Raw genomic sequence first — 24,563 nt, 5'->3', positions numbered from 1 at the left:
TTTGCATCTTAGACAATCCAACTCAACTCCCTCTTCTATAAAAAACTACTGTTGAGGCGTTGAAGCTGACTAGCCCATCCGATTCGATTGGCTCTCTTTGTTTTTAAATTTCCGGGCTGACTCTCTAATTCAACAGAATAAAAGGTTCCCATAGTTGCATCGCAGTATCTCGTTGTCGATTGGTCCATTTTCATGGATTTCTTTGTAGGAAACCAGAAATTGGATCGGGGTGCCACAGTTGATTTCAAATTGCAAGGCCCTTGACCCCGTCGTTATTCCCAGTGATAATTTCCTACAAAGGCTCAGCGTCCCCATCAGAATTCACATTCACCAATTGAAAATTCGATGATTCCAAGAAAATTCTCTAACCACCAAAACAGTTGATATTTTCTGACTTATGCCCCCATGACCGTTCTATTTACTAGTTACTAGCCACATACTGACTCCATTAAACTTGACCATAACGCCCCCGATGCCCGCTCACCTATAAATGGCTATAAAGCCTACAATCACATACAACTAAATAAGAAGGGTATTCAAGTAAATACGATCCTTGCTCTGACAGAGGTCTGGGTAGCAGTCAAAGTAATCATTTAACCGACATGGTGAGGTTAATAACGTAATTACAGCTTGGTACCCGAATTTAGAAACAAACAAAACACAAATACATTCACACTGAAAAAAACGATGTTCACGTTGTTTGGTAACTGTGATTTATTCCCTTAATCATCTTTTAATTCCATAATAACGAGACGTTTATTTTTAATCGCAGATAGATACTCTCCCATCTTTATTATATACCTGTGTATCCTTCTCAATTCTGTGAACGTCGGCGTTTTGTTGTCTGGTAAGGTTTTGAAAATTTGAATCTTTCTATTCTGATTTCCAATTTAAGTTAATCTCGAATTTCTTTGCTCCTTTAATCGATGATATTGTTTAGGTTTACGGTAAATTCATTTAAATTTTCGTTCCTATGTTTTGTTTCGGTTTTAAAGATTTCATTTTTTAATTGAATTTTTTATTTTTTTGGCCTGATCAATGCCAATTAAGTGCTAAGATTGAGCTAATCTTCTAAAGCAATGGAGTTTGATAGATTTGTGTTATTTGTTGTTGCTTATAATTCATTTTGTTAATAGGAAATTATTACCTGCTTTTTGTTCGAAAGAAGCTGGAAATTTGATGCCTTAAATGCTAACGCCTGGAAAGCAATATTTTTGTAAGGACCTTTTTTATTAGAATAATCTGAACTAGCAATAGAGATGCAAAAATTATATTTCTAAATTTGCTGAATATCTTCTGTAATTATGGCTACTGACGCCTGTTTTACTCTGCTCTATTTGGACAAGATCATTAGTTCTGAATTTATTTACTTAAATAGGACTTTGAAGAGAAAGGATTTGATGGCTTCATTTGTGTTATTGTTTTCAACTAGAATGAACAGTTAAAAGAGAGTTTATATGCAATTCCAGATATGTCACATTGATAGTCTTCAACTTTCAGGTTATCCGTCTGTTAACTGTTAGCTTTCAGGAATTTGGCCTTCAAAGCTTCAATATGGGAACATGTTTGTCCAAGGTAATTACTTTTAGCCTGGAGTCTGCGGAATTTTTCTGTTTCTTGGCGCATGAAATTCTGTTTTTTCTCTTATGGCTTAATCTTAGTAAATGGATGAAAATCTTTGAAAGCTATGAAATCGACGACCATATATGCGAATATTTGTTGTTTTGGCCGTTTTAGTGAAGCAACTATATAAGACTTGTCCGTTTTCATCCTAACTGTGCAATGTTCATGATGTTTGTAGCGTCAACATGATGAGGAGGATGGTGAACATCCTGTTGAGTTTGCCGGTGGGAATGTGAGTCTTGTTACCACCAAAGATATATGGGACCAAAAGATGTCAGAAGCTAGTAGGGAAGGGAAGATAGTAAGTTATCTGTTACCTTATTTTCAGGCCAGAGAAAGAGCATTTAGCATATGCTGTCTGGGATTTTGATGATCATGTTGAATGGCCTGCTTTGGTTTGTTTTGACCAGAATGTTTTATGTTTTGTTGAGTATTCAAATCCTATAATGTGCCAACAAATCTGGCCTCTATAAATCACAAGAATGAAGCATTAAGGCGTAGGCTTCTTTGATATTTTGAGGTTGGCACCCTTGCTCAAAATTTCACATTTGAGAATCAAAGATTTACAGCAAATATAAGTCCTTATTTAAAAATGTCAAATGTCATGTTTGACGTTTGCATCACAGAATAGCCGGTATCAACTATGAAGCTGGGAATAATCGCTAATATCTTCAATGAATGAATTTAGGTCAAGTATAATGAGTTCTGTTCTAAAATTCTTTTAATATTGCATTTTGTGGATTCACGAAAAGAAAGTTGAGTACATTATGCTTCATCACTGTTGCCTTTTATGTTTTCCTTATCTGAATAGATTGCTTCTTGGTGTCGCTAGATATTTGCTAGAATTTTTTTCCACCTCTTACAGACAGAATACTCAATCCTGGCTTGTAGTTATAGTTCAATTAAGACTGATTAGTGAAGTTTAATTTGACTTATCTGATGAGTCTTCTTTCATAAATATATGATTGAACAGGTGATTGCGAACTTCAGCGCAACATGGTGTGGTCCTTGTAGAATGATTGCACCATTCTTCAGCGAGCTATCTGAGAAATACCCTTCGTTAATGTTCCTTTTGGTCGATGTTGATGAACTAGTTGTAAGTAATATACTATTTTTTTGAACTTTGAAGAAACCTGACTTAGAAATTTTAACAATTGATCTTGGAATGCCTTTACTGATGCCAACGGACTGCACTCATAAGTCATAAGCAATTTTCCTAAGAACATTCACAAGATAGGAAATCAAGAAGTAACAATCCAGGCAAATTTATTGTGCAAATCATTCTATACGCTGATGTTATTGGGTTTGTATGGTAAAATCTGCTGAACTTCTATAGTGATGAGATTTGTCCGGGTGAAATAGCAATTATTGGAAGCATGGCTTCTTGTGTGTGATGCAGGAGTTCAGCACTTCATGGGATATCAAAGCCACTCCAACTTTCTTCTTTCTTAAAGATGGGCAGCAAGTTGACAAGCTAGTTGGAGCAAACAAGCCAGAGCTACAGAAGAAGGTAGCAGCGGCTGTAGACTCAGTTGTCCCAAGTCAAAAATGATGATTACAATGGTCGTCCAATCTGTGTTAGCATTGTCACCAATCTGTGTATGTTTCTGTGCTAGTAGTTAGATAAGATTGCTTGATTGCAAGATTTTTTTTTTTTTTTTGGTTGTATATTTATGCATTACTTTCTGTAGAAATGGCTGCTTATGTGATTTGTGATTCAATCCAACCCTGTTCATGAAACAATGAAATGGAAATATGAGAATATATGCACCGTTACTGTTTTTTTTTTTTTTTTTTCCTTAGAAATGAATAACATCTTTTAGTCACCACTCTTGTGTCGTCAATAGACCTCAAAGTCTACTTTTTTCTGACTTCCATACCCATCACTTACAATTTGTACTTGAATTCCTTTTGTATCAGCATGTTCCGTAAATTTAATAGCTTTGTTCGTTGCTTTGAGAAAAGAAACCCGATTTTTAATTGGCCAGTTATAAATTCGGCGAGAATATTGGGGTGTCCACAAGGACCTGCAATTCTTGTAATAGCAATGTTTATTTTTCGATTCACATAATTAAATTCTTTTTGTATACTCATCTGTAGTTCTTCAATTCTTTGCGGCCTATTTTCTAATAATAATGTTGGAACCTTATATAGATTATAACATTAGATCAATTCTTTTTTTTTGAATCTTTATCCGTGCAATTCGCTCGGCATCGGAGGATATTCTCATATATTTGCTTACAAAATTTGACAGAAAAAGACATTAATGCATACAGCTTCCTACGCATTGTTGACTCTTTCCTCCTCCTTTCGGTCTGGCTGGAACCACTAAAGGAAAGAAAGTGGGTGGATGTACTGTTATTCCTTATCTGTGCGGTTGTTTCTGCTTTAAATGTTACAAGTGGCGGTGCCTTTTCTAAAGAATTTGCCTGGACCAAATTAAGTTATTTTCCATTTTTTTTCTCTCCATGTTTATGCCAGATTTGCTTCTGTTGGAAAGAGTTTTCACTCATTGAATCATAGCTGTGAATTGGTACAAGTTCACATGCGGTTCATTACAAGTTATTTATTTATTTTTTTTTTGTGACCTTTTATTTGGCAGTTGCGAAATGAAATTATCATAAAACGAGTGGTCTCACTTTCCTAATTTAAACGTTGTGTCCAGAATCAAGTACCTTACGTGCCAACATTAAAGTCAAATCAAACTAACAATATAAAATCTTGGTGAAAATCAAAAAAGCAGAATAAAAAATTAGTATTATATATTTCAAGGACCTTGCTCTGTCACAAAGGTCAATTATTCAAGAAAAGATATAGCCGCGTATAAAGAGGACCCCAAGCCATCTCTCCACTAGCCCCTTCCCACGTTTGCCAACTTATCTGAGAATACCCTGCCCCCCCAATTCTTTTTAATTTTTATATTTCTAGTAATCTTATTAAAATGGGAAATAAATAGAAAGGATACTGAATGTGGTCGTTGCCTTGCATAATGGCCTTTCTATAAGATCCACTAACAAGGCCCCCACTCACATGTAATCAGCCGAATTTTATGGCAGAGGGCACATAGGTTTTATTATACACTCCTACTGTTGATTCTTTTCAGATTTGAGATTTGAGTCATCAAACGGTTGTCCTATCACAATCACAACCGGCTATATGAAACTAAGCGTGCTATGAAAAATATATAGACAATATATATAAATAACAAAATACAAATTGTGACATGATACTCGTTGAAATGAAGTGAAAACAAATTGCTTTTACACTCTTTCATTTAATCTTAGATACTAGATACAAATTGTGACATGATCAAAACATGTGAAGAGGGGGGGGGGGGGGGGGAAAGAGAGAAAAATGATTATTGGTAAATAAATGAATAAGCCAAAGTAAACTGACAAGTTGATAAGCAATCCAGTTGCATTACCGGATTCTGGCAAGGACGCTTGTGATTCTATCGCCCTTTGGGGTTCATGATCTGTGAGAATACTGCACTTGGTGTTAACCCATCTGAGTCTTCACTTGCTAAGCTCCGGCCACCTATGCTCATGCTCATTCCAGTGCTCCTCGAATCTGTGATGTTGCCATTAAAACCTGAACATGCGTTGGGATCTTTCTTACCTTTACAGTCGACATCAAATGCTCCTTCCTCAATGTCCATTCCTCCACCAAGAACTTTGCCACTTTCCTCTGCACTCTCTTGTAGCTGCAAAGCGAACTCTAGGTTCCACAGCACATCGCCCATTGATGGCCTCTCAATACCTTGATCAGATACACACTTCATTGCTGTCTCGGCAAACTTTTTGAAGCATTCAGGTGCAATCTTTCCCTTGAGATAAGGGTCCATAATCTGTTCGAGTATTCCTTTCTTGTGACAATGAGCAGCCCACTCAGCCAAGCTCACTTGCTCCTTGGGCAAAGTTGGGTTTAAGGCTGGTCGGGCACACAGGATTTCGAAGAGCACGACACCAAAAGAATAAACATCAGACTTCTCTGTTAGTTGCTGACGCCTGAAGTACTCTGGGTCCAAATAGCCAAAACTACCCTTCACAACAGTGCTGACATGAGTGTGATCCAACGTAGGACCTGTTTTTGACAAACCAAAATCAGAAACCTTTGCCACCCACTTCTCGTCCAAAAGAATATTGGTAGTCTTAACATCTCTGTGGATAATCGTGTGTTTGGCACCAGTGTGGAGATAGTGCAAACCTCGAGCAGCCCCAATACATATCTCAAGCCTTTGCTTCCATGGCAGAGGGGGCTTTTGAGTTTTGTAAAGATGCTCCCTCAGTGTTCCATAAGCCATGTAATCATATACAAGTATCATTTCACAGTTCTCTTCACAGTAACCAATCAATGAAACAAGGTGTCGGTGTCGAAGTTTTGAGAGCATTTCAATCTCAGTCTGGAACTCATGCACACCTTGCTCAGAGAGTGGGTTCCCACGCTTGATAGCAACTTTAGTTGTTGCACCATCGATTTCTCCACGGTACACTTTGCCAAAGCCTCCAACCCCAAGAAGTAGAGCTTCATCAAAGTTGTTAGTGGCAGCTTTTATCTCAGCAAATGAGAAGTGGCGGCAAAGATTTGAAGGAAGGGAAGATGCATAACTTCCTGTAGTGTTTGTCTTGGCTGATCCAGCAGAGTGTGAATTTCCATAGAGTGAAAGAGGAAGCCAACCAGATTGCGCATCACTTGAGCTCGGATCCTTCCCTTGTCTGCGGCAACGAGATGCAGCAAAAACACAAAAGCCAACGACAAGGGCTAGAGCAATTCCTCCACCAACACCCCCACCAATTATTGCTTTCTGCTTTGAATTACCCGAGGAACTCGATGGTAGAGCCAAAGATGGATCAACTACATCCTGTTTAGGAGCAGGGATAGGATTTGGCCCAGCAAGATTACTATTTGGATCACTTAATTTGAATATCTCAACTCCATTTAAGATTGCATCATAATACTGTGTCTTTGAAGCCACATTTGGATGTAGCCCAAGCCATAGATCCTTCTGAGGTCCATTACCTGGAACAAAAACCGCAAAATCCTGATATAATGGAATTCCATTACCATTTGTCAACCCAGCCACATCAAATGCAGGAAAAGCAGTTTGATTGTTGAGCAAAATGTCAAAGACTCTCTGATTAATTTTGGTTATCTCTGGAAGAACCTCACAGAAATGAAGCCTAACCAGATAAGAGAATCCTGAGTCAACACTGAAAACCCAAGACAACTCGTAATTTAAGTTGATTTGAGGATTTGGCCCCATTTGTCGGGCGGTGGCGTAGACATCAACAGGTGCAACATAGGAAGGAATGTTACTCGGGTACCTAACCGTCATATTTGGACCAATTGTCACCGGCACCCCCAACGCTGCTCCAAAAATGTATGGCTGGTCGTCATACCAAGACCTAAACAGACCTGTATCTCCTGAAGGGGAGATATCTTTTCCACCCACATTCAACCGATAAACATTCTCAAGAGCAGTAGTGTTATCAATGGAGATAGGAGAACTTTGACCCACAATCATCAAATCTCCATCAGTATTTTTATAAATATCAGGCATTGACATCACCTCAATCCCATTCACAAACGCATACGCATTTGAAACATTCATAGGACTAAACGTGATATTCAAAGTTTCCCCATCGACAGGAATCGCATACTCCTTAATAACATAAGCATAATTCAAAGCTTCTGCAGTTTGAGCAACACTAAAGTTCTTAAGAAGAGTAAAAGGCCCGGTACTCACCGAAAAGAGAGCATCGGTTGCATTAAGCCGATTGTATGAATTCGGATAGAAATAAAGCCGCACAAACTTACGACCAGCAACAACAGGGAAACTGTAGGTAAACTCAGAACGGAAAACCCTAGCGGTCATGTAAGGAATTGTCGGTGTAGAAGGGTCTTGAGTGGCAGCTTTGGAGGTTGTGGAATCCTTAGTTGATAACAAAAACTTTGACCCGATATCAGGAGTCCAACTCCGTTTATCGTCATCACTGAGTATTGAGGATTCACCACAATTTAAGAGAATTTGTTCACTGGGTATGTAATCAGCAGCTAAGGTGACATGAATAGCAGAAGCTAAGGAAAGAAAGATGAAGAGGGTAGCAAGAAATTGCTTATTTAAGTTCTTCATGGACATAAAAAGCTGATTTTTTTTCTTTTTAACAAATCAGCTTAGTTGACAGGAATTTTAAACTAGGAAAGATTTATATGAGCAGAAGAATTCAATCAGGACACTGAAAAAGACAAATGAACAAGCAAGATCTGACTCTGTAAATTCAAGATCAGAACTTTTTTTTTTTTAATGAGTTATGAGCTCAAAGGACAAACTTTTCAGCTAAACAAATTATGAATCCAAGCAGGAATTCTTCAGATCCAAAGACTTTGAGAAGCTGAAACAGAGAAAAAAAGAAAAATACTTGAGAAATGGGAACATTTCAAGTCCGAAAGAAAGCTGTGGGTACTAAAGGGGGCAGTTAAGCGAACGTTACCTTAGCATGAAGCGGACTAACTCACTGAGTCGAATCGGACAGAACACGAGTTAAGAGCTTCCGTGGAGGGGCAGAGGGACAGAGACAGAGAGAGAAAGAAAGAGAGAGAGAGAGAGAGAGAGAGAGAAAGAAACGGAGGTTTGAAAGAACCGAGAAGCTGGAATCGAGCTGTGTCCGAATTTTATACTGGCAGTGGGTTGTTACTGCTGCTTATTTAACCGATAATAACAATTGTATCCCTGAACTCTAAATATTCCCCAAAGGAAGCCAAACTTAAAAATTTAAATGCTTTATGGTCGAAATTAATTAAAGTTAGCTTAATACAAAATGTAATTTTATCACTCTACTATTATATATATGTAACCTGCTCAAAATCTTGAAAATTTGGATTACACTCATTTTATTATATTTAATCTGACGGTAGGGACTTCATGGAAAAAAAAAACCCGTATGCACTCATTCGATATTATACTAAAATAAAAGGGGCTGGATGTTTATTGCAATTTTGCACAATATTTTAACTCGTCGATTAGGTCAGTAATTTGCAATCGTTTTAAAAAAATGAAATTTTAATCAATAAAAGACAACCTGAAGGGTGGAACTGTTGAAATTGCTGGAAGGACCTTGGCAACTTTGGTCTATTACGGGATTTGCCACTGGGTAGTGGGTATGACGAAAGTGGGTTATGATAGGGTGACAGATCATCACTCTTAACGAGCTGTGAGTTATCAGGAGTGGATGTACAATACAATATAATAATAAGCGCGTTTAGGGGAAGCGCCTACGCGGTTTGTGATCATTTGCGGAAGTGCTCGTTGACTGTCATTTTGGTGGCGTTTGATTTAATGTGGCGGGGTTGGCCCACCGATTCAAAACAAGGAATCTGTAGGTCCAGATTGCGTGTGGGTCGCTTTAATCTTGCGGGGCCAGAACAGGACAGGAGGACGGTGGTTACGGTGGTTTAAATGCTTTGAAGGCGCGTTTTATGAAGGGTGGGTTAAAAAATCTATAAATATTTCCAAATTCGTAAACCTAATGTGGAATTCACACTGCACTTTGTGAGAATCAAACTCCTTACCCCACCCCAAGCCATCCACGACGTCAATTTTTGGAGACTTTTAAGAGAGAGAAAATGTCCATCAGTGGAATCGAAAAAATTGAATGACCGTCTTTTTTTTTTGTTACAACTTTAAAATAATAAATTATTTCGTTTATGTTCGTCAATTAGTAAAAACTGGTGATGTATCCATCTTCCATCAAGTGAGCGATGAAATTCACAAAATGAATTTATTATACTATCTTCATTGAGTCTATTCAATGAATGACACATGGCCTCTCATATTATTTATCATATTCAAAAAAATAAAGAATTTGTCACTTTTTTTCTCGTTAGGGTTGTTTAATTATTAGGTCAGGCTCCGGCTTGACCAAATCCGAGCCCGACCCAATCACACCAACAAAGGCCCAAGGCTAAAATCAGTTTCACATTATGGCCCAACTCGATCGGGTCAAGGTCATGCTCAGGCTTTGTTCGAGCCCAACCAATTTTTTTAATTCAACTCCCCTAATTAAATAATAAAATCACAAGCGATGCTGGTGATAGAGTGCGGCTGTAGTGTGTTGGTGGCGTGAGTCACGGCTGCGCTCAAATTGGTCGCAAGTTGGTGGCGTGAGTGTGGCAGTGATTGCTTCTCTTGCGTTAGGGTTTAGAATGGGAAATGTGTGTGTTCGTGTGTGATCGTGTGACGTGAGTGTGTGTGTTTTGTGTTTGTGTGTGCGCAAACAACGTGTGCGTGTGAAATTTTTTTGTTAACAAATCAGATCAGGCCATATAAAGCTCGAACCCTGACCCAAATATAATTGGGTTTTTATTTTTAAGCTCGAAACCGAATTCTGATCATTAAATTTCGAGACAAATCAATCAAGTTAAAATTCGGATCAAACTTTTTTGCCATCCTAGTTTCTCGTTTTGAGGAGCACTACAATTTTTTTTTTTGAATTACATGAGATTAATGCTCAGATTACAACTCATATTATATGAGATTTACAATTGATATTTACAATCAGACAATTATTGAGCCTAATTTATATTAATTCTTATATAACATTTTCCAAATTTTATCCTCTCTAATATTCAAGGAGTATCTACTCCACTCACATTTTGAACGGAAAAAGACTGTCTTCACTTAATAATTAAAAAAATAAATAAATCCCTATATGCATCGTGGGGACTCGAACCGCTGCGTTCACAATTGTGAGTGCGGGATCCTATCTACTGGGCCAAGGCCCAGTTGGTTAGGGGCACTATAAGTTTTTAATTGTCAGAAATGTAACGAAAAGCTATAAAAAAATGAAAAAAACTGACAAGTGTCGCGCAAGACCAATTTCCAAACGCTGCTCAGTTTCAGGGGTAAGCTTACGATACATTTTATGTAAGAAACATAACTGATATGACTATTTAATTGATGTAAGTGCAACATGTGTTAATTTGGGGGGGGGGTAATAAAAACTTGTTGAAACCGGATGGAAACCAGTTGCAAAATGGGTCAATGGTAAAGTCAATCCCATGCGTTTATCATTACAGCCGGTTGAAGGTAAGGCGGTAATCACTGAAAATTTTGAAAAGAAAGGAAAAATTGGAAAGAGAAAAAAATTTACGCGACTTTTGAAAGAGGATTATTGAAGAAGCAACAGCTCGCTGCTGCAACTAAATATGCGAAAATTTCATATAGCTTTATATTTGATTGTATTGAACAAAGGCTGAAAATCGAGGGGGAAAAAAAATGGTTTCAGAGTTCTATCCGTTACTAGTACATGGAAAAATGACGGGGAGCTGCAGTTTCACAGGTTAGAGAGTGTTTGAAAAATTTATAATATATTTCGTTATTTTTTTCCGTTGGAATAATGAACTTGTAATATCAGCGATTAATTTATCCTGCTTGAAAGTCTTAAATGGACCATATTCATCAAGTGTTCGATGAAATGTCTGAATAGCGTTAGCCTAGAAATATTTGGCTAAAATTGATGAATATATTTGGTTAATATGATGAATATATGTGAGGTTTGTATGCTGGTGATTGATTCTTCTGCTGAGTATTTGTAGTTTGGTTTATTTATTAATATAAATGAGGGTTGTATGCCGCTGCTAGCTTCTGTTGCTGTGCATCTGTACTTTGGTTTGTTTAGTATCTCTGTTTTGAGTTGTTATTCAGAGCCAACAAGGGCATATATTTGGTTAATATGATGAATATATGTGAGGTTTGTATGCTGGTGATTGATTCTTCTGCTGCTGCTGGATTATTATGCTCAGTATTTGTAGTTTGGTTTATTTATTAATATAAATGAGGGTTGTATGCCGCTGCTAGCTTCTGTTGCTGTGCATCTGTACTTTGGTTTGTTTAGTATCTCTGTTTTGAGTTGTTTTTCAGAGCCACCATGAATCATGTTACGTTGTAGTTCTCTAAGAATGAAGGAAAGAAGCTAAATTACCTTCTTAATTTCATTTTTCCATAACAATATTTTTTCTTCTTTTGGGTTCTGTAAAATTAATAATTTTCTCCTTTCCTTTTATTATGTTCTCTCTGTTTTAGCAGAGTACGATGAATATATAGGAGTTATATAGAATATATTCTATTCTGTACAATATTTTCCTTTTATTCGCGGTGCCATTCTTTGTAATTGTATTTGTACAGTTCGTACAATTCAATGCAATGCCTGCAATATCTGTAATTCAAAACTAGAATATATTAATTAGTTAACAAATTGAAACCTTGATGTCCTTGCTAAATTAAGGGAAAAGTTTAAATTTTGACTTTGTTATTAGCATTTACAGAAATGGAGCTTCAGAATATTTTGTTTATTTAGATTAGGGATGCAATAAGAAGCAAGAGTGGGTGCGGTGCTGACAGAGCGCCAATAATCTTTCGATACTTTAGTTAGTTTTGCTCCGAAGTTACATGATCCATCACCATTTATGACACCTAAGAATGAAATAAGAGGTGCATCTTGGAACAAATGCAAAATTGGAGAAGGTGAGAAAAAAACTCCAACAATGACGTTGGCCATTGCATATTTCGTGAAATTTTTTTGTTATTATCTTGGTTGATATGTAATTTGACGGAACTTTTGGTTAATGTCAAATGTAGATGTGTCAGTGTAACAATTAGGAAGTTTGTGGGTTGCATCCCAGCCTCAGGAGTCAAAGTTGGCAACTATTTATTCAAAGAGAAAAAAAATTGCAGAACTGGATGCACAGAATGGAAGAAGGCAGCATGGGAAATGATGTTTTTATGTTTATGTGTGTATATTGTAGCACTTGTATATGTATATAAAGCTTTGTTATGTTTTACCCGATATGTAAATAAAACATGGAGCTTCTTATGTTATGTCTGTTAATTTAAGCAATTTTTTTGGTTAATTAGAAGTGTTATAAAACTATAAATGTATGTGTTAGTGTAACTTGAAATTTATCAACAAAATATATATATATTGTAATAGTTTTTAGGTGCGATTCGATTGAATTAAGGAGTAGATGCTTTAATAATTATTTCAAATGTTATATAAGTATGAAATGCGAAAATAAGACTTAAAAATATTATACTTCCTTTAATATCTTCTTGGACTACACTGTGTAATTCGTAATTTCTGCCACATTCCAGCGCCTGTAGCTTCGATTTTATGGGGCTGCAATTTTTTTGGTTTCCCTAATTTTTGATAGGAAAAAATGAAATAGGAATTTGGTTATCTCATTTGCTGCTTCTGTTGCTTTCCACTTTCAAAACCTAATTACTGTACTTTCTGTCTTCAATTTTCTGGATTTTCCAGCGACCACTCATCACTTATCATTTCCATCTAAAATTGTCTTTTCCGACTAATCCCTTAGCTTGCTTTTTTCGACAACCGTTTTAGCAAGTATCCATTCTTTTGTTTTTAAAAATGAATTTCCAACCACTACCTAAACCTAATTTTAGGTTATGTTTCACCACACCCGTTGGATCTGCAAATTAAGGAATCCAACTTCTCGGAATGTTACTTACATAAAATGTAAGTTAAGCCCATTATGGGGCCCATTCTTCATGTGCTTAAACAACATATCTGACGGTAGTGCTTATTGTCTATTGTAAAGTTATTAATCTTGGGTAAAGGAATATAGCTCAGAATCCTTAAAACCTTACGACAGATCAATTAAGATGATATTTATGTCATCTTCTGGAGTGATGTAGGCAAGGAAGGAGGGGGAGAGACAGTCTTGTGATATCCTTGGGAAGGATCTGACTGAGACTATAATTTTGAAGAGGTAAATATTTCGTGTTCTTGCAGTCTGAGGATTCATTCAATAATTCAATACATATGGTTTTGTTGTATTCTCCATGTGTTGAGTAAACTTTAATAGGTGTTTATATCGTGACTTATCATATACCTATTTTTCATTTCTTAAATGTTATATGCCCTGCATTGTTGTGAGTGAGATTTTACTGCAATGAATTGTGCTCTTGTATATTGTCTATGCCTATTGTGAAAGTGCAGCTTCTAAATAGATTGTTCAGTAGTCTTTTTGAGAATAACCCCAAGCTTTCCAGAGATAAGCAAAGGACTGCCATGAGCCCCGCCCTCCCCAAAAAAAAAATAAAAATCCCAAGTTCTTAGAGAGGGCACAAGGAAGACTGCTTTTGTGAATTTCATGGATCTCTGCATAACATATGATGAGTTTGGAAGTGTTTATTATACGTTCTTTCCTCAGAAATCAGTTGTTCTCTAATTTTCATATCTTATTGGAAGTGTTTACTTAATATGTTTCTTATCATCAACTGCCACCTCCATTGATAATTTGTTATTTCTCTTCATATTGTAAATATTTAATTCATTTTCAGGATGCACAGGCAGCCAGAGAATGTGGTGACATTTTTACTATCTGAAATGGAGACAAGTGGATCTCTTGATGTACAGCAGCATTTGGTTGTGAAGGGTAGATTTGCTTCTAAATACATTGAAGGGATTCTACGTAGATAACAAGTAAGTTCGTGTATTTAACTTTTTGACATATTATAGCAGTAGTTGATCTGCAACCATGTTAGTGGCACCCCTTTCTGTTAATGCCTATTTTTCTGATGATTCACTATTCTATGTTAGTGGTTGCAGATAAATTTGTCATATGTGGTTGCTGCAAAAGTCCAGATACTATACTTACAAATGGGAATCATCTCTTCTTTCTCATATGTGAGCAGGTATTAATAATATCGGTACCGTATTTATTTATTACTACTAGTTCAAACTCATATTAACAATACATAAGTTTGATTCTTGTTTTTTTGTTGTGTGGGTCTGGCCAATTTGTAGTTCCTATCAAGGCTGGTTTTGTTGCGAGGTTTGGGCGTCGAAATACAGGGGCATGAACCATATCTACAGCTCTTTTCCTTCGTGGCTTGTATAGAGCTATATTGTTCAAATTCTGTGTTTTTGTGACAGAATCTTCATTTTGGCCCTGGGCTTCATGGTTTGTTTTATAGAGTTTTATCTTGCTAGCCTAGATTGTATCTTAGATTAGCCAGGTTTCATGGCTTAAGCTGCTTTTGTTTAGTATCTCCAATACTACAGAAGATTATCAAGATTGCTTGACGCACCTGTTGCCACATAGGAATTGATAAAAATTTGTTACAACCTTCCTCAAACCTACGAGCAGTGACACTACACTCCTATGATTCTATACATCGAACTAAATAGCGCCATCTTTTTCAATAGAATAAACGTAAATCTAAGCAATAGCTCAGCATAGAAACATTTCAATAGCAATTGGTGTAATATATATCACATGAAGAGTTTACTGAAATTCATTGAAAAAAAAAAATCACTTAAAATAACTCCGATCGCATGCCATACCTGGGTAAAATCAATCACCGGCAGAACCGACACGAAGTCTCAATCCAGCTTCCACTGAAACTTTTTTACGTATCTTTCTCGTTCCAGCTTCAATTTACCTTCTTTCTGTCTCAGGTAACGATTGATTCCGAAATGGGTTAATCATATATGTGAAAAGGAACAGTTTCCTTTTAGCCTATTATAGAATCGATCATGTTTCTCCAAGAAGAAAGATCGTGACATCCGAACGATAACAGATGTTTTGTCTTTTGGGTCCCATCGTTTATTCTTGGAAGTGAATTGAGTAAGTTCGCGACTTAGCTTAGAGTGTGTGTCACAATCTTTATTACACCAAACTTCCGTATCTCTCTATACCTATCTGTATCTGCAAGAGAAAGTGAAGATAATGGCCGAGGAAAGAAGGGAATTTCCTTCGCTTCAAAGGTAAAGTGTTTATCTTCTCTTCTATACTCTTCTTGTATATCACAATTTGGTTCCTTAGAAACAAGAACCATTTGATGGGAACATATAAATATGTGGTCCTTGGAAGTTCGAAAAATGCGGCTTAGTTGTTTAATACCATGGATTATCACAAGATAACACTTGGGTCTAAGTCCTTTTTCTCATTGGTTATCTTCACGATTTTGATTGAAAACTCAAGTTGGACAGTCTTTGGAGTCAATGGTGATTGGGGATTTGAGTCAACAGTGGAGGAAATAGAGAATCATTTGTCACATGCTAGCACACATCATGGGTAATCTCATTGGAGATCATTATATTTGCCATATGCTGTGGTGATCATATTTTCTATGTGGTTGTAAGGTTGAGTTATTTTGTTCCAATGTGCAGGATTTATGACTTGCAAGTTAGGGAAGATGATGACTGGCAAATGGTGCAGAAGCAAGGGAACCAATTTGTGGTTAATGACCAGCCCTTCTATGTTAATGGGTTCAATACTTACTGGTTGATGGTATTTGCTGCGGATCAATCTACAAGAGGAAAAGTCAGTGAGCTTTTTCACCAAGCTTCTTCAGCTGGTCTAACAGTTTGTAGAACTTGGGCATTTAACGATGGCCAGTGGCGAGCCCTTCAGACATCTCCATCGGTTTATGATGAAGAAGTTTTTAAGGTACTCTTGCTTCTCAATTCTCATGCTTCCAAGTTTATTCCTTTCCGCTAAACGTTATGGGAGAAAAAGTAGTCTTTTCCCAAAGTTGATTCTGCATTCTTTAGGCAATTTTTCTTCTTGTTATGAATTCTCTCCATTTCTATAAAGCAAGACTTTAGATGCTCTTTATTTTCATCATTGCTTCTCAAATTCCAGGCCCTGGATTTTGTGATAAGTGAAGCAAAGAAGTATAAGATCAGGCTCATACTGTCAATAACGAACAACTGGGATGCATACGGTGGCAAGGCACAATATGTTAAATGGGGAAAAGCTGCTGGCCTTAATTTGACTTCAGACGATGAGTTTTTCTCTCATACAACTCTCAAGAGCTACTACAAGGCCCATGTCAAGGTAACCATCTTTTATATGTTGCAGTAGAAATTGAACTTGGCAATTGAGATTGTCTGTTTGTCAACTATATATATAGGCCACTAGAATTCCACAAAAATTGCCATTGATGTCAAAAATATATTAGTTGCAAAACTAAGTGTGTTAATCTCTTTGATATTTTGGAATGTAGACTGTGCTCAATAGAGTCAACACTTTCACAAACCTAACTTACAAGAATGACCCCACAATTTTTGCTTGGGAGCTGATGAATGAGCCTCGATGCACCTCAGATCCTTCTGGTGATACTCTGCAGGTATTTTTCTTCTCTTTCTTTCAATGATGGCGTAATATTTTATGTTTGCTGTATATGCATATCTAGTTATCTACATATCCTATTGTGGTAGTTGGTAGCAAATCACTTTCATATTCTGAAGTAGTTGAATAACTTTCTTTCACAGTCATGGATACAAGAAATGGCAGTTTATGTGAAAAGCATTGATGCAAAGCACTTGGTGGAGATTGGATTGGAAGGATTTTATGGGCCCTCAGCCCCTGACAGAGCTAAATTCAATCCAAATTCGTACGCTACACAAGTTGGAACTGATTTTATAAGGAACCATCAGACTCTTGGTGTTGACTTTGCTTCAGTTCATATTTATGCTGATTCTTGGTAAAGTATTTATACTGCCCTGGGAATTTTGATTATATGATTATGAGAACTTCTGTTAGACTGATTAATTTTATTGATGAAGGATTTCACAAACTATTTCTGATGCCCATCTTCAATTCACCAAATCATGGATGGAAGCACACATAGAGGATGCTGAGAAATATCTCAGAATGCCAGTTCTATTTACTGAGTTCGGCGTATCTGCAAAAGACACCGGTTATAACACATCATTCCGAGACACACTGATTAGCTCAGTATACAAAACTCTCTTGAACTCAACGAAGAAAGGAGGCAGCGGAGCCGGCAGCCTCTTGTGGCAGCTCTTCCCTGATGGAACAGACTACATGAATGATGGGTATGCAATTGTTCTTTCGAAATCTCCTTCAACTTCAAACATCATTTCCCTTCATTCCACAAGAATCGCAACCTTCAACTCCTTGTGTTCTACAAAATGTAAATGGGGTTGCAAGAAGAAAACTCCTCTGGAGGAATTCCTTTACCACGATGATCTGTAAATTTACACATGAATCTTATCATGGATGTTAAAACAATGCTATTGAGAAATGAAGTATGTGCCAAAAATCTTTTCGTGGTTTGGTTATTTATGCCATTTGCTGTCTTTGCTGTTATAGTTTTTAAACTCTTGTCAAATTTATTTAGTAACAAAAATAGATTTAACAGCAGTATTTAGATGTCATCACTCTCCCAGTTTGATACTATGGAAGCATTGCAATTACTTATTGGTAAAGAAATTGTACTGACCACTGAGTTCTTGACTATGCCTTGCTCTGCTATGCAAACTTTCTTCTCAAGACTTGGAAGGATGCTTTGCGGAATCAGTCTTGTTGCCGCATGTGCCTTTACGTGTAGTTACATAAAAAAATCATAAGAGAATGTGTCCTGTCAATTTCAGAATCAAGCTTGGATTGGATATGTGGAATTATTTGTTGTTGTAGTTATTGTTTCTAAATATTTTTCTAATGTAAAAAGAATACTTCCATTGACCGCCAGATATTTGACAGAGATTCACGTTCTACTTTCTCGAAGGTTTCAATAGTTACACATATTAATTATGATCACTCAAAAACACATATTAAAATTTATTGATAATGCATTTGGACCTACTGCAAATTTATAATTTACTAATAAATTCATCATGATCTACTTGACAAATCATAGTATCATATCCAAAATTGAACAAAGTCATGATCTCATCGAATTGTTTTGCACCTGCAAAATACTTGAAGTTCTCAAACTAAAATGGGGTTTTGTTTTCAAGATTCCTGCCTCTAGAGTATGTTTTCCAAGTCTCAAGTATCTTCATGTTGACACATATTGACCCAGTTACAGCTGCTTTACTGAAAGGCTCTTTACCATTTGCCCTATGCTTGAAGATTTATCTACAAACGTTCATTTGGGTGATCATACTAAGCCATTTAACCTTAACATTCCATCCCCTGCTTTGAAGAGATTAACCTTATTAGAAAAAGAGTTCCATGCAAATTACGAGTATCAAGTTATGACTGGGGCTCCAAATCTTGAACGCCTGACTACCAATGGCAGGACCTTGGTTTAATAATTATGATTTGGGAATTGTTTTTCCAGAAATTATTAATGCTTGAAAGAGGCTCTAAAGCCTGTCACGTTGAGTTCCTTTAAGCCATTGGTACAACATGAAGATTGAATGTTAAATAAGTATACTGTATATTTTTGAATTTATAAATCAAACAAATCCTCATTTTTATAAAAATTTAACTAAATATTAGAAACTTTCTCTGGATTATGGAGACTGACATTAGACTTTTGACTTTGGTCCTGGGCAAATGAATTAAAGCAATCATTAATTCGACATATAGATGGAAATACAGAAAACGGTGCGTTTTGTGTCGCCTTTAATAAATAGGTAATCTACTTATTGACATTCGTAAATAGTTTCTTTAAGCAAGGAAATTTTGCAAGCTGCAGCTGCAGCTCTATTTTCTTCTACAGTAAAGCTAAAAAGTGCCTTTGCTTCTCCTATTGGGAGTGTCGTGTTTATATTTTTCGCCTAATCAGGTTCATTCATCAGTTCACTTCGACCCGTAATCTTTTATAAACTTTGTGTTTGAATTGATTGAAGTAGAAGAGGATGCCATTTTCATTTATTCATTTCACCAGCTTCCTCGGCGATCAAACAGAGACGTCCAGCACATTCATGGAGTTAAACACTAAGAGGAAGTCCAAGCAAGATAGCGAAGATGGGATCAGTCATTTATCTGATCCAATTCCTTGTCACATTCTTTCATTCTTGCCTACAAAACATGCCGTTGCAACTTGCATTCTCTCTTCAAGATGGAAGTTTGTTTGTGCTTCACTTTCTAATCTTTGCTTCCGCAACCAGCTACGCGAGGCGCCTGCTATTAACAATCATATTGTTAAAGATAGTTCTCACAGTTCTGACAATTTTGTAGACAGGTTCAGCTTGACTGCTCTTAATCCCACTCGTGCTGTTCCTGTTGAGTTCACCAACAATTCCTTCTACCCTTAGGTTTGTGAGAATTTTGTGAACAGGGTATCTCGTCCGACTAACTCGGCAACCCTTTGCAAGTTTTCTCTCCATTGTTTCAAGCTCAATGATTTATCTATTTTGAAATTCTGGGTTTCCTTTTGCAGTTATGCGTAATGTTCGCGAGATTGAAATTCATGTTGACAATCACAGTCTCTTTTATCCTGAGCATTACGGTTACGATCTTCTTGAGTTGCCTGAGGATATCCACTCTTCCACAACACTTGAGGTTCTTGTTCATTAGTCACATTTTGTACCAATATTTCTTGGGGTTTCCCAAGTTTGAAAAATCTCCATGTTGAAATGTATAATCCCCCTCGTAACTTGACCGAGAGGCTCTTTTCTTCTTGCCATCTGCTTGAGGAGTTTTCGGTAGTGGGACTTGTGAGTGATGTTGGTGTGGTGAAAAGCTTTAACTTTTGGTCTCCTTCTCTGAAGAAGTTAGGCTTATATAAGGTTGGAGAAATCAAATTCAGTTATGAGGAAATCTTTCCTACATTTCCCAACTTGACCCATTTAGAAGTGGAGATTAAAGGAACTACATGGAGACTGCTTCTTGCCATCCTCAAAAGTTCGCCTAATTTAGAAGTTTTGATTATTCAAAATCAGAAGGTAAGAATTTGGTCAACTTTAAATTAAACCTAATTTCTTGCTTATGATATTTGCTTTCTTTGAAATCAGGTACGTGGTTTCGAATTTGTCTTTAAAGAGCCCATGCCCCTTTGTCTGTTGTTTCATGCCAAGACGTCAAGAAAATTGAAATGAGGAATTTTGAAGGTTACAAACATCGTCAATTCGAAGTAGTCAAGTACTCCTAAAAGAATAGCGTTAGTTTGGAAAAAAATGATTAGGTCTCCAAATCTGAATCCGATTTCTTGACATGTTTGTCAGAATCAAATAAACAAGTTGGTGATTGCTCTTACATTTTGATGGTTTTACCTAGAATAAGCATAGTACCTTGCATCATGGGAATCAAAATTCTCTGTTTGCAATGGCTTCTATAATATCATTCCACCAACTCAATGCTTAAAATATGTTGTCTTGATAGAATCATTGAGAGCGATCCAGTTCTTTAAACAAAGCATCCAATGCCACCAAAGAAACCCTTTTGTTTAAGCTCCTCTTCGGGTGGTAAATATATATTTATATGCGATGCTTATGGTTGGTATTTACTTTATTTTAATTTTACCAATTATATTATGAATCTTTTAGATTTTGTCACGTGTTACCATAATTCAAACACATTCTCCAAGCAAGCTAGGGTGATGACAACTTGAAAGGGAATATTCTCAATTCGACATACGTAGACGTTGAATTTATAACACCAAACGCTGCTTTTTGTCCAGACGTTAATAATAATAATCAAAAGTCAAACCGCTGGCGATCGAACTAAGGTTCCTCCTTCTACAACAAAGTGATCGTCGTTTGCTTGCTTGGCAGTGATCTTGATTTGCGAATTGGGAGCATCGTGTTTATCTCGTTCATCTAATCAGGTTCTTTCATCTTTTAACTTTGTCTCTCCCTTATCTATTTGTCTTACACTTGGGCTTGATTTCAAGTAGAGCAGGTGATACTATATATATATTGTTTTTACTTCAAAAAATGAAAATGAAAAGTGATCAACAGAATGTCGAGCTGGAGCACATTCATGATGATGGAAGAATCAGAGTCAGACTCACACAGCAGACAGCCCGAATTACTTGAAGTGGGCAAGCATGATAGCGAAGATAGGATCAGTCGTTTGCCTGATCCAATTCTTTGTCACATTCTTTCATTTTTACCCGCAAAACATGCCGTGGCTACTCGCATTCTCTCTTCAAGATGGAACCTTGTTTGGACCTGGCTTTCTAATCTTTGCTTCGACGACGAGTTTTGCGAAAGGCCAGCTATTGATGATGCTTTGACTAAGGATACTGCTCAAAGGTTTGATAAGTTTGTACACAGGTTAAGCTTGCGTGCTCTTGATCCCCTTTTCGGACTTACTAATACTTTTGCTGGCATGAATGCCTATCCTCGTATTGGATTTGAGGATTTTGTGAATTGGGTACTTGATCGTACTAACTCGGCAACCCTTGCCAAGTTCTCCCTCCAATGTTCGAATCTCACCGATTTATCTCTTTTAAAATTCTGGGTTTCTTCTGCAATTATGCGTAATGTTCGTGAGATTGAAATTTATCTTGAGAGTCACGGTCTGCATACTCTCTTTTATTTTTTTGAGCGTCAAGATCCTGTTGAGTTGCCTGAGAGCCTCTGCACTTCCACAACACTTGAGGTTCTTGTACTTTACTCAGATTTCGTTATCAACATTCCTCCCTCTGGATTGTGTTTCCCATGTTTGAAATTCCTTCACATTGAAATGTATTGTCTCCCTAACAACTTGACTGAGAGGCTCTTTTCTGCTTGCCCCGTGCTTGAGGAATTGTCCATAGTGGGACTTCTGGTTAATGCTGATGTGGTGACTAACTTTAATATTTCATCTCCTACTCTGAAGAAGTTAGGCATAAGGTTTGACATCGGAGATCAGGGAAGTTCTTACAATGAGCACAAAATTTTGATTAGGGCTCCAAATCTTGAACGCTTCCATATTATAGATCATGCTTTGGTATCCTATATGGTGCATGAATTACATTCCCTAACTGAAGCTTTTATTGATGTTTCCTATTTTGAGTGGCCATCGCCTTCCTATGTGGAGCGGCCATTGCCTCAGGCTAAACGTGTGTTAGAGCTTCTTGAAGGAGTCAATGAAATAAAGTTTATGTCCTTGTCCGTAGAAACTATGTTTGTAAGTTCTTTCTCAACCCAATGATTGATGCTTTGAAGCTTCTTATGCTTAATTTTTTTTTTTTTTTATCTTTAATTTGCTGCACAATCACCTTGTACTGACATTTTTTTAAAACTAGGATAATATAATTATTCTCTAGGAAATTCAGTTAGCTGGAGTTTTGTTTGTAATTTATTGTTTTCTGAATTATTATTATTTTTCTCTCTATGAAAGGCTCTTGATTTGGCTTATGAGGATTTCTTTCCAACATTCCCCAACTTGACATATTTGGAAGTGCATACTCGAGGAACTTCACGGAAGCTGCTTCTTGCCATCCTCAATAGTTTGCCAAATTTAGAAGTTCTTCTCATTCACAGTCTTGCGGTGAGAATGTGATGAACTTTTTTAAATTAAATGGTACTCAATTTCTTGTTTATAATATTTGTTTTCTTCGAAATCAGGTGCATGATTCCGGGTTTATCTTTGAAGAGCCTGTACCTCGTTGTCTGCTGTTTCATGTCAAGAAAATTGAAATGAGGAGTTTTGGAGGATCCGAGCATGAATTTCAATTGGCCAAGTACTTCTTAAAGAATATTGTTAGTTTGGAAAAATTGATTGTTAAATCTTGGGCACGGACTTGGCAGGAAAAGCTTAAGCAGTGTCAGGAGTTATTGATGTTTGAAAGAGCTTCCAAGTTTTGTCAAGTTGAATTCCACTGAAATTTTCCTCTAAATGGTTCCTATCATGCTGTTGATGTACATGAATTTGATTTCCCACCCCCTCCGCCCCCCCCCCCCCCCCCCCCATTTTTCATCCTTGTAACTATAAATAAATGTTTGTCATCTTCTTTCGAGGTGATGTTTGTAAGCTTTGGTGTCAAGTTTGTTTTAAGGTCCTTCTTTTGCTCTGCATATGTTACTTCTGACTTCTTTGGTTGGATGTGAAACATAAAATAAAATAGTTTGTTATGTTTGCAATGACAATCGGAGTGAGGGGTTTTTCTTCAAATAAATCACTGAATATATCCACAATTTATTAGATATATGGAAGGAAAGATCAACTGTTTTGTAATTATCAAGACCCTCTGTTTTTAACCATTGCCTCTTGAAATAGGTTTTCCAGCTGATGCGTATAGTGCAGCTTTCAAAAGCGACGTTAATATTTTATACTCGCTTTCCTACTTCTCTATCCTCTGACACCTGCATATTATCTGCTACTTTACTTGTTGTCAAGATCTATGTTCTTATCTGTTGTTTTAGCTATGATTGTTTCTACCTACAGTGATTTGTTACCTAAAAAGAATGCCTCCAGAAACACAGATAACCTGAAAGTCATTATTTAAATGTTAAAGAGAAAGTACGCTCGTAATTTAGCTGAAATTTCAACTAAGGATTCCAACTATTCTGTAGAGGTCCTCTATAGCATACTGAGTGACCTTATAAGAATCTGAGCCAGGTTGTTAAATTGCAGCCCTCCATGCTTTAGAGTCGTATTGCAATCCTGTTTGTAGAGTTGCCGGATAGCATTTGCACTTCAAAAGCACTTGAAGTTCTGAAACTGAGTTCGGATTTTGTTATCAAGATTCCTCCCTCTGGCATTTTGTTTTCCACGACTAATCCTATCTTCTTTAACTCGATTGCCCTTTGGATTTTCAACGCTGGGAATGCCATGCATTCATCATCTTGACTATGATGCAATATGCCAATCCGATCACTGTGATTGTGAAGTTTCTATTAAAGTTTCTAATAATATTCAATATCATTGTTAAAAGAATACTTGAATAATTTTCTATAGTTAACATTCAATATTAGATTTAATTAATTAATTAATAAAATATTAATCCAAAAATGAAATACCAGTTTAAATAAATTGTTTATTGAAATTTTGTGTAGTCTTTGGGTCGGGCTCTTGTGTGCATCTCCAACAATCAGTCTACACGCTGCAGGAAAGCCTGCCGATTTTCTTGCATCTCAGAGTTTTTTTGTCCTTTTTTTTTTCCTCCTCTGGCCAAAGAAGCCTTTAAACAAATTTCTTATCGATAATTGTCCAATCTTTCTCAGTTTGATCCGTTTAGAATAGAAAGCAGACTCTTGCTTTCTCCATAAACTTTTGAAACTGTT

The 24,563-nt window shown here is 36.8% G+C and overlaps 5 protein-coding genes across 11 annotated transcripts; 4 read left to right on the top strand and 1 right to left on the bottom strand.

Moving 5' to 3' along the window:
* Positions 1 to 674: 674 nt before the first annotated feature.
* On the top strand, positions 675 to 3,405 carry LOC102610698 (thioredoxin H-type). 2 transcript variants are annotated; one of them, XM_006481160.4, is made up of 6 exons: positions 675 to 847; positions 1,137 to 1,216; positions 1,501 to 1,575; positions 1,802 to 1,924; positions 2,597 to 2,719; positions 3,023 to 3,405. In XM_006481160.4, the coding sequence occupies exons 3-6, from the start codon at positions 1,555 to 1,557 to the stop codon at positions 3,173 to 3,175; spliced, it is 420 nt and encodes a 139-aa protein (XP_006481223.1). In that variant the 5' UTR covers positions 675 to 847; positions 1,137 to 1,216; positions 1,501 to 1,554; the 3' UTR covers positions 3,176 to 3,405. The 2 variants fall into 2 exon arrangements, with proteins under 2 accessions (XP_006481223.1, XP_006481222.1); XM_006481159.4 differs by lacking the exon at positions 1,137 to 1,216.
* Positions 3,406 to 4,862: 1,457 nt separating this feature from the next.
* Positions 4,863 to 8,277, bottom strand: LOC102610401 (receptor-like protein kinase FERONIA). The gene is made up of 2 exons (XM_006481158.4): positions 8,115 to 8,277; positions 4,863 to 8,015 (listed from the first exon to the last, which is right to left on the bottom strand). Exon 2 carries the CDS (start codon positions 7,760 to 7,762, stop codon positions 5,075 to 5,077), a length of 2,688 nt encoding a protein of 895 aa, XP_006481221.1. The 5' UTR covers positions 7,763 to 8,015; positions 8,115 to 8,277; the 3' UTR covers positions 4,863 to 5,074.
* Positions 8,278 to 13,217: 4,940 nt separating this feature from the next.
* Positions 13,218 to 17,701, top strand: LOC102609875 (mannan endo-1,4-beta-mannosidase 6). Of its 6 annotated transcripts, none has more exons than XM_025099524.2 (10): positions 13,218 to 13,410; positions 13,994 to 14,126; positions 14,253 to 14,338; positions 14,451 to 15,413; positions 15,631 to 15,723; positions 15,819 to 16,098; positions 16,294 to 16,488; positions 16,658 to 16,780; positions 16,926 to 17,137; positions 17,220 to 17,701. In XM_025099524.2, exons 4-10 carry the CDS (start codon positions 15,376 to 15,378, stop codon positions 17,650 to 17,652), a joined length of 1,374 nt encoding a protein of 457 aa, XP_024955292.1. In that variant the 5' UTR covers positions 13,218 to 13,410; positions 13,994 to 14,126; positions 14,253 to 14,338; positions 14,451 to 15,375; the 3' UTR covers positions 17,653 to 17,701. The 6 variants fall into 6 exon arrangements, with proteins under 6 accessions (XP_024955292.1, XP_015386661.1, XP_024955291.1 ...); XM_015531175.3 differs by having other exon boundaries at positions 13,985 to 14,126; XM_025099523.2 differs by having other exon boundaries at positions 13,985 to 14,126; positions 14,244 to 14,338.
* A 1,630-nt stretch (positions 17,702 to 19,331) lies between these two features.
* Positions 19,332 to 19,926, top strand: LOC107177447 (F-box/LRR-repeat protein At3g59190-like). The gene is made up of 2 exons (XM_015531221.1): positions 19,332 to 19,620; positions 19,790 to 19,926. Exons 1-2 carry the CDS (start codon positions 19,332 to 19,334, stop codon positions 19,924 to 19,926), a joined length of 426 nt encoding a protein of 141 aa, XP_015386707.1.
* A 1,055-nt stretch (positions 19,927 to 20,981) lies between these two features.
* LOC102623076 (putative FBD-associated F-box protein At3g50710) lies at positions 20,982 to 23,430 on the top strand. The gene is made up of 4 exons (XM_015531220.3): positions 20,982 to 21,175; positions 21,309 to 22,464; positions 22,678 to 22,827; positions 22,905 to 23,430. Exons 2-4 carry the CDS (start codon positions 21,310 to 21,312, stop codon positions 23,160 to 23,162), a joined length of 1,563 nt encoding a protein of 520 aa, XP_015386706.2. The 5' UTR covers positions 20,982 to 21,175; position 21,309; the 3' UTR covers positions 23,163 to 23,430.
* Positions 23,431 to 24,563: the final 1,133 nt, after the last annotated feature.

Source organism: Citrus sinensis, chromosome 6 (assembly GCF_022201045.2).
Source record: "Citrus sinensis cultivar Valencia sweet orange chromosome 6, DVS_A1.0, whole genome shotgun sequence".
Classification (NCBI taxonomy): Eukaryota; Viridiplantae; Streptophyta; class Magnoliopsida; order Sapindales; family Rutaceae; genus Citrus; species Citrus sinensis.
The sequence above is the reverse complement of the archived record's forward strand: the minus strand, read 5'-3'. Positions and strand labels throughout refer to the sequence as shown.

Coding starts and splice junctions, on each gene's coding strand:
- LOC102610698 (XM_006481159.4), top strand. CDS start 1,555: ATGGGAACATGTTTGTCCAAG. Junction 1,576..1,801: donor TGGGAACATGTTTGTCCAAG/GTAATTACTTTT, acceptor TGATGTTTGTAG/CGTCAACATGATGAGGAGGA. Junction 1,925..2,596: donor CTAGTAGGGAAGGGAAGATA/GTAAGTTATCTG, acceptor ATGATTGAACAG/GTGATTGCGAACTTCAGCGC.
- LOC102610401 (XM_006481158.4), bottom strand. CDS start 7,762: ATGTCCATGAAGAACTTAAATAAGCAATTTCTTGCTACCCTCTTCATC.
- LOC102609875 (XM_006481156.4), top strand. CDS start 15,551: ATGGATTATCACAAGATAACACTTGGGTCTAAGTCCTTTTTCTCATTG. Junction 15,724..15,818: donor CATGCTAGCACACATCATGG/GTAATCTCATTG, acceptor TCCAATGTGCAG/GATTTATGACTTGCAAGTTA. Junction 16,781..16,925: donor CTTCTGGTGATACTCTGCAG/GTATTTTTCTTC, acceptor TTTCTTTCACAG/TCATGGATACAAGAAATGGC.
- LOC107177447 (XM_015531221.1), top strand. CDS start 19,332: ATGGAGTTAAACACTAAGAGGAAGTCCAAGCAAGATAGCGAAGATGGG. Junction 19,621..19,789: donor GACTGCTCTTAATCCCACTC/GTGCTGTTCCTG, acceptor TTCCTTTTGCAG/TTATGCGTAATGTTCGCGAG.
- LOC102623076 (XM_015531220.3), top strand. CDS start 21,310: ATGTCGAGCTGGAGCACATTCATGATGATGGAAGAATCAGAGTCAGAC. Junction 22,465..22,677: donor TGTCCGTAGAAACTATGTTT/GTAAGTTCTTTC, acceptor TCTCTATGAAAG/GCTCTTGATTTGGCTTATGA. Junction 22,828..22,904: donor TTCTCATTCACAGTCTTGCG/GTGAGAATGTGA, acceptor CTTCGAAATCAG/GTGCATGATTCCGGGTTTAT.